The 8,625-nt window shown below is 37.9% G+C and overlaps 1 protein-coding gene across 10 annotated transcripts in view; it reads right to left on the reverse strand.

Moving 5' to 3' along the window:
* IWS1 (interacts with SUPT6H, CTD assembly factor 1) overlaps positions 1-5,136 on the reverse strand; it is a 21,596-nt gene extending 16,460 nt beyond the window's left edge. For 2 of the 10 annotated variants that reach the window (XM_034439746.3, XM_087872735.1), the window contains exons 1-3: positions 5,006-5,118; positions 2,697-2,768; positions 798-913 (exon numbers count right to left, since the gene is read on the reverse strand). In XM_034439746.3, the coding sequence (XP_034295637.2) occupies positions 798-913; positions 2,697-2,760 (180 nt within the window). In that variant the 5' untranslated portion in view covers positions 2,761-2,768; positions 5,006-5,118. Of the gene's footprint in view, positions 1-797; positions 914-2,696; positions 2,769-4,473 lie in introns of all 10 variants that reach the window. The other 8 variants (XM_034439749.3, XM_087872737.1, XM_087872733.1 and 5 more) reach the window with 7 other exon arrangements.
* Positions 5,137-8,625: the final 3,489 nt, after the last annotated feature.

The following is an 8,625-nucleotide window of genomic DNA, read 5'->3' on the forward strand; positions in this document are numbered from 1 at the left end:
TTACAGCCCTTTCTAAGCAGTTTACAGAGTTAGTATATTGCCTCAACAATCTCAGTTTTCATTTTACTGACCTTGGAATCAAAGCTGATTGAGTGAGAATCAACTGCTGGCAGTCAGCAGAATTAGCCTACAATACTGCATTCTAACCACTTTGCCACCACTTGCTTTGTCATTAGGCTAGGTCTGTTAAGAAAACTGATGAGTGCACTGTAGGAAGACCTTAAAAGATTAGGTTAGGGACAGATCATGATAAAAAAAATCTAACTACGTGGTTGCTAAGAGTTGACATCAACTTAAAGGCATATACTAAATCATTCATTCATGTTAGCAATCAACTATGTTAAAATTTTCCATTCATACAACATAAAATTAACACACACTTATTTCCACTAAAATAAGATAGGAAAATATTAAGTGAAATAGTTTCAAAGGCAACATTCTACTCCATCCCAAATTACTTTTTCAGTCTGGACCCTTTTTCAAAATAGTTAACAGTATTAATAACTATATAATAACAAGTGTTATTGCAAACCTTGTTGAAATATGTATATGAAATCTATGCAAAATTTTCAAAAATGTTTATTATTTCCTTGTACATTTTGAAAAAGTTAACTGTAGTGTCAAAGCATTACTATCCTTTGCTTTATAGTGAAATACTGTAATTTACAGTTACTTTTAAAAGATCATATGAATTAAATATTAACAATTAACTTTTAAGAAAACTTTTGTTTAAACAGATAGAAACTATAGGCAGAGTAATTTCCAGTTAATTTAAAATATATATATTTCATGACTACCTCTGAATGTTGTCCTATGCTTCCATTCTCTGATCCAGAGTGTTGTTCATTTCTGTTATCTTCCATGTCTGATCCTGAATCACGCTCATCCTGTACTGGTGTGGCTCCACCATCATCTGTAACACATTATTTGTTTAAATCAAACTGAAAGTTGATGACGACTTTCAATACACAGAAACAACTACATCTATGCAAATGAATATTGTACTAGTTTTAATTATCTCTATATTCTTGCCCTGTTTAGAACCTATGAGAAACTGCTGAGCGAGGTAATTCACCACTTTGGAATCAATACGTGGGTAAAACCACACGTTCCCCTTCAGCATTGATGGACAATTTGGAGGTCTTCACATGTGGATTTACTACTTCTGCATTGCATCATCATCAGCTAAGACACACTTTGCATAAATCCATTTTATGTGCCAGTTATTCCTTACCTAGACCAGGAAGCCTTTTCGATGGTCACTCATACTTTGGTCACCTTACGCAACATGCTCTACAAGGGGCTGTTCTTGAAAACCACTTGCAAACTGCAGCTGGTGTGAAATGCAGTGCCATGGACAATTATGGATATATCTTGTCAAGCCCGTGTAACATCTTTACCTTGTAAACTGTGCTGATTACCAACAGGTTTCAATGTACAGTTCAAAGTGATGGTTGGTACCTATAACCCCTTTCATGGCATAGAGCCTGGATGTCTAAAACATTATCTGTCTTCCATCTGTCTTCTGCTCAGATGGTATAATCGAACAAAGTTGGCATGCTCTGGACCCCATCCTTTAAGCATGTCAACTGTGGGATCCATAAAGCAGGCAACAACAATAAAGCAGGGGCAACAACTATTTATATAATGTTCATTGAGAAAGTTTATGTTCTGGACTATTTAAAAAGAGAGACATAACTAATAAGCTTATCAAAATGAAATTAACATGAGTTAAAATTTTAACAATATAATTGCATTTTTGGGTCTTGGCCTAATAGTTCCCATTTACCAAAAATGGCACTAAACTCTGCCAGATTACTGGCCTATCAGTCTCCTCAGCATTCAGTAAATAACATGCCAGATATCTATTCATTAAGTTCCAGCATTGGCTAGACCTAGAGAAAATACAGTATTAGTCAATTAACAAGCTGAATTTAGAAATGCTCACTCCACTTTTGCCATGCTCTTATTCTGCAACATCTGAAAAAAATCCACTTAAAAACCATGTGCAAAGCTATATGCAGCCTTCACTGATTTTATAGCAGTTCTTGATTTCATTTTCCATCCTAATCTAGTATATGAGCTTCAAAACCTTTCTATCTATAGATATAAGGTTCTTTCTGCTTATCTATAAATTATAGGACAACTCAACTATAAAGATCAGATGTGTCCATCGCATCAAGAAAAATTCTGCTAACAGAAGAGTTTGGCAGAGATATTGGAACCATTATTATTTAATTATTACATCAATTATTTAGTTGTTAGGATGAACAATTTCTCCCATTATTCCTCAAAATAGGCCGAGCAATATAGAGTAATCTGTTTTTAAGCAGATCGAGTAGTTCTGCTCTCCCGATCTATATTGATCTAAACAGAGCATTGCGAGTTTTGGCTGAATATTGAAAACAGTAACCCTAGAAATCAAGTATAGTAAGACAAAGGCACTGATTTTTGCCAAACAACGTAAAAATATGTCTATCATCCAATTGAATGGTTATTTAAATATGTGTTGTATTTTATGCCATACCTACATGTAAAAAGTATGTTTAATATGTAGCTCAAAAGCCCAAAAATCAGCTACATCCCTGCAAAAATTATTTTACAGTAAATAGACATTTCTTATTCTTGCTGGATTTTGAGTGCACAAAGAACAAGTTCAAACACAATTATCATTTGGTGCCCAGATAAATTCATACCTCTTTTGCCCCCTTGGAAAGGGTTCAGACTAAGTTCCTCAGGAGCATATTCCAAGTGTTCCATATGTAATTCTACATTGAGAGGATGGTATCAGTAAGATTGAATCCAGTGCTTGGATATGAATTGTCAGGTAGTGAACTAAATTGTTCTTTTCCCCAGAAGATCTAACTCCTCGGGTTCTTTCCAAAAATGTTGTTTCCCTTTGAACTAAGGCAACAGAGAACTGGAACTCCTGGGGTTTTCCTTAATTTAATTATGTATTCTAGGGCATGATTATACAACAGAAGCAATCAAATGCCATAAAAACATCGTTATTCAATCCAACCTGGTATTTCTTCTTAATGACATATTTTAAATAGTTCTTGCATACCTCTCAGACCTACCAGTTATCTAAACCAATTGCTATCCCAAAACTAAGGATGGCCTTAATGTTGGCAAAATTCAGTATACTTCTATCAGTAATTTTAAAGGGCAGATACAAGGGTAACCCATTCAAATCCAAATTACGCCCATGCAGAGGAACCACTGAAATCACCAAACTTATATTGTCTGTTTTATGCTGACACCTGTCATGAACTGTTAACTAAATTTCCTGATCATTTTCATCAGTTTTATTTAAAACTCTTATTCCAGACTCGATTCTTTAAGCATGGCCAAATTATATCATGCAATATGTAAGAAGAGCAACACTGATTGATTTGCTTATCTAATTAATTTCTTAATTACTATTGGTATTATGTATATGGTGTACTTTATGGACTGGTCACTGGCTACAATAATAATACGTATTTCTCTCTCAATTGCATTTCAGTATATTTCTATTCTACGCTAGACATAAAAGTGAAAATAGGGTAGGTTCCTTAACATACTGTCTTCATGATTTTGGACTACAATATCTCTCACCATTAGTCATGGTGTTTAAAGCTGACATAAGCTGTAGTTTAAAATACCTGGAAGTTAATAAAAGCCATCATCTCTATTCTATAATTCTATACAGAATCAATTTGTACATTAGGCAAAGAAGAGGAAACTTTACTTGAATTGACTCCACAAAACATTTCCTTTTTTTGGGGAAATGCTACTAACTCAAAGCTAATTCTAATTTTCCACTAGAATAAAAATAAGCTAACACAAAAAAGATTCATCAAGTGAAATGCACGCATCCCTTTCAAACATACAGCCAACTGAAAGCCAGTTTGGTGTAGTGGTTAAATATTCCGGCCTAGAAACCAGGAGACTGAGAGTTCTAGTCCCACTTTAGGCATAAAAGCCAACTGGGCGATTTTGGGCCAGTCTCTCTCTTAACTAATCTCACATGTGAGGAAAATAGGTGGAGGAAGGAGTTCACCACTTGAATTATTTATATAGTAGTAAAGGTGGGATAAAAATCTAGTAAATAATAGCTCTCCATTCTTTTTAAAATTATATTTGCTATCCATACTTAATTAAAAACTTCAATAGTATATATAATACTACAAAGAATAACTCACTCAAAATTCAGTATTTGGGCTGTGCAGAGATCTGGATTTAATGGGCATCTCCATAACACACACCTCCACACACTATTCTAGCCATACAAATTGAATTCCATTTTATCTTTGATCCTCTCTCCCCGCCCGATTAGAAAATTAAACAGCAGCTTCAAGAAGTGAGTTTGATGGACTGGAGAACGTTTCCCCCTTTTGTCCTCCTCAGAAGGTCTAAAAGCATCATAGTTCACAGGAGGGCAAAAATGTGTATTCCTTCCTTGTTTTGAAACTCTATTTTGAAACCTACCAATGATCAAAAGACAACATAGCAACGTGACACCCAATTAAGCATATTGGGCAAGTTTCTCTCTCCCTGCCGGGCAGCGTCACTTTCATTAAATATATCAGCTTCGTCCCGACTGGAACTGTAGGCCAAGTGATCGAGAGGCTCTCGGGTGGAGGAAAGGCTGAGGAACTCTGGCAACGGTCAGGCACCAAGAGATCCATTAACACAATGCGGCCTAACGGATCTGCTACGCACCCAGTTGCCAGAACAACCATACAGCAAGAAAGCTCGTGAACCCCCTTGCGCTCTCTCACATGCAACCCTACAGTCCCAAGTCCTACCAGCCGAGCCGAGCTCACCCTCCCGCCTCCTCCGACTGTACCTGACTGCTCCCCACAGTAATACTCCGTCTCCATAGCCCCGCCTCCCACTACAACCGGCTGAACAGCGGAGGGGGGGGCGCTCCGATGGAAACGGCGGGAGCCAAAGAGGAGCTCAGACACCGGATCGAAGCGGGGGGGGGAGGGAGGGAAGGGGGGTGGGTGGGAATCACCTTCCAGTATCTAAGCCGGAAGCAACAGTATCCACGATCTTCCCATCAGCCCTCGCGCCGTAGTTCGGCAGTTCCGCAGGTCTGAAATGGCGCCCCCGCCCTGAGGAGGCGGAACCCAGGAGCTCTTCCGCTTGCGATGATTGGCAGGGCCGTGCTGTCGCAGAAACGTTCCAAGAGGAAGGGCGTTGGCTCCGCTGAGCCCGTCGGTTCTCGGTTCTCGGACCAGAGAGCTACGAAACGGGGAAGAGGAGCGCCTCCTGTATATTGGAGGTTTTCGGCGCATTATGAGACTGAAAATCGAACAATGTTTTTTGTTTTTTTTAAATAAATTTTATTATTTTTTTCAAATTATAATCAACACAAGACAGAAACATTATTTATACATACAAACAAAAACCATAAATTTCCCTCCCCTACAGTAGTACTATCTACAGTAGTACAGTAGAGGGTCTACTCTAGATAGAAGAAAACTGATGAGCGTTTATTCTTCCTGGAATAGTTTTTTGTATACACAAAGAAAAAAACGGCAGTATAGAACAAGGAGTTAGTACTCTTTATTTTCAGACTGTTGTCACGTGTGTGTAGGACAACACAATGGCCATTGCAGATTTCCTGTGCTTAGTCCATTTTTTGCCTCGGACTTCAAAAAGCCGCACGCATCTTAAAAAGGCAGGCAGTTAAGCCGATCGGTCATGGTTTCTCTCTAAACAAAAACTTTAATCCTATTGTTTTAGCCTCCGCTTTGGCGGTTTTCATTAAGTAAAGCCGCGGTAACCATTCCCATTTCAGCCTTGAATAAAGAGGACTACAAGTTCTTTGCTACAAGCATCCGGCCAGCCACTAGATCAGTGTTTCTCAACTTTCGTAGCTTGAAGATGGGTGGATTGAAATCCACACATCTTCAAGCTACCAAGGTTGAGAGACACTGCACTAAATAACAGATTAATTTTCCTGTACCTTATTGATGTCATTTAGCTGTCTTGCGGGTTTCGGATTATATTAACCCTTGAAATGACAGCACCTAACAGTGTAGCCCGTTGTTATTAATTGAGGTTATAAAAATACTGATTTCCATTTGCAGTCATACGTCCGTTCTAAATTTGAAGTACTCTTCAGAGTGCAAAAAAGTTGCCTCCCACCCGTTGCTTCTTTCCCTAGTAGAGAACTCTCTGGCTTGTATCTCAAGAAGGGAAAAGTCTTATAAAAGTTTAAGCAGACTGTAAGGACATCTCCTAGTGAAAAGCTATAGCATGCTAGCCTCAGAAGACCATACTGTACTAACTCCCCTAAAAAATAATCAGAAAACATTTACAATGTTTCATGGAAGTAGGATGATTGATGAAATTTCCATACAGGTCAATCTCCGATTTATCACCATAATTGGGACCATAATTTCCATTGCTAAGCAAGGCACAATCAATCAATCATAAATACTAAGTGAGTTGCACCCAATTTAATGGCCTTTTTTGCCATAATTGTTAAGCGAATCACTGTAGTTAAGTGAGTCATGTGATCATTAAGAGAATCTGCTTCATACATTGATTTTGCTTATCAGAAGCTGGCTTGAAAGGTCACAAATGGTGAACATATGTCTTCATGAATATATGCCAGTTGCCAACCACCCAAATTTTGACCATTTGATCGTGGGGAAGCTGCAATGGTTGTAAATGTGAGGACCAGTCATGTTACTTTTTTCAGTGCCATTTTAACATCAAACATCACTGAATGAATCGTAAATTGAGGACTATCTGTAGTGATTCTTAGCTAATGACCAATGCCAGTAATGCAACAATAAAAAGAAACTCTTATCCTGCAAAAAAATTGAACATAGTAGTTAGTAGTTTTAGCAACTCCACAAACTGCACATTAATTATCCAGCTTTCCAACAATAAATGTATTCCTCGTGGAGCAATGTCCAGGTAAAACTCTCAAAAATGAAAGCTGATGGGCTTTGCCAGAAATGGCAAAAAACTGAAACTCACTAATCTGTAAACGAGGAATGCGCCCTCCAGCCAGTAATATCAATATCCAATTCCTTCTGCCAGATGTTTCCCCTTTAACCCAATTCCTAACGAACTTCATATGAATGATTTAATGTTGCACCTACCAATTCATTCCCAAAACTATCAACAAGAGGTGGAATCTACTGGGAAGAGGGGAAGAGTTCAATAATGCTTTTCCAAATTCAAGCAACTCAAGTTGATGTTTTTCAAACTCCTGGTGGAGTATAGAAAGGATACTTCCAGATGCTCAAGGTGCCCCATAATTTTCTAGCAGGTGGCAACGCTAGATAGGCCTTTTGGAAATAAAAAAGACATAATTCTATATTCTGTAACACCAAATTTTCTAGAAGAGGGAAACCATGGGCCTAGTTTCCTATGCTTCCAAGATATGCATAGGTATGATGGAGTCTGATATAGTATAAGCTTGCTTTCTCAGAGAACTTTTCTGACTTTTTTTTTTTTAATTTGATTTATATGCCGCCCTTCTCCGGAGACTCAGGGCGTCTTACAATGCATTAAGCAATAGCATTCATACTTTTGTATATTTATACAAAGTCAGCTTATTGCCCCCACAAACTGGGTCCTCAATTTACCTACCTTAGAAAGGATGGAAGGCTGAGTCAACCTTGAGCCTGGTGAGATTCGAACTTACAGTAATTGCAGACAGCTGGTGTTAATCACAATGCTATCAGTCTGCTGAGCCACCAGGCCCCTTCACACCCTTACTTATGCTTCTTACCAAAGAATTCTCATAATACATTTGTTTGGCCTTATACATACTATGGTATTCACTGTTCAACTTCGTGGTACACCCTGCGTCAAAGAGGCACAGTTGTTTGCAAACATTTAGGTGCCCTAATCAAATAGAACATTTCAGTTAAATCCCTAAGTAAACTGAAACTAATAAAATGTATTACATAATACACACTTTACATAATACATAGCAGTAAGTTTAAAATATCTTATAAATGTATGTGCTTTCTTTTTATATACAGATATTTATAGACTCAGAATCAGAAAATGTAATATCGTATAGCAAGTACAAAAGTTTGGACATCTTTTCAGTTAGTTGTTTGTATCTTTGTCAGGGATACCAGCTTCCAAACCTTTCTTGTGACTTTCTTTCTTCAGACTTTCTGTTTTCAGTTTAAGTTTTTCTCTCTACTGTATGTTGAGTTGAATTTTTAGTATTACTATTTATTAAATTTTGCATGCCTCCTGACTCCCAGTGACTCTTGGATGTGATCTTCAGATCTGGAAACCATGCAGTCCAATCCAAATTATTTATCATTATGCCTTAGAAATACTTAATAGTCAATTGGCAGGTATATTGAATCATTGGTTTGCTGAATAGCCAAGTCTCCTTTCAGCTTCAGGTTTTTTTAATCATTTTTAAAAGATAACTCTCTCCCCCACTAGTTCTGAATACAGTCTTGGGTGCCTTGCACATCACATTACATTGGCTTTGTCTGCTACCACACTTCAATGAATGGCTGCTGCACATATTGACAGACTCCTGTGGAGGCAAGTATCAGCGTCGCAGTGTTCACTGCTACAGTTTCTTAACCCATGGTTTCTTTTCACAATGCCAGTATGGAGCTCTTGCCTACCTTCACT

This window comes from Pantherophis guttatus, chromosome 6 (genome assembly GCF_059756535.1).
Source record: "Pantherophis guttatus breed Tessera chromosome 6, ASM5975653v1, whole genome shotgun sequence".
Taxonomy (NCBI): Eukaryota; Metazoa; Chordata; class Lepidosauria; order Squamata; family Colubridae; genus Pantherophis; species Pantherophis guttatus.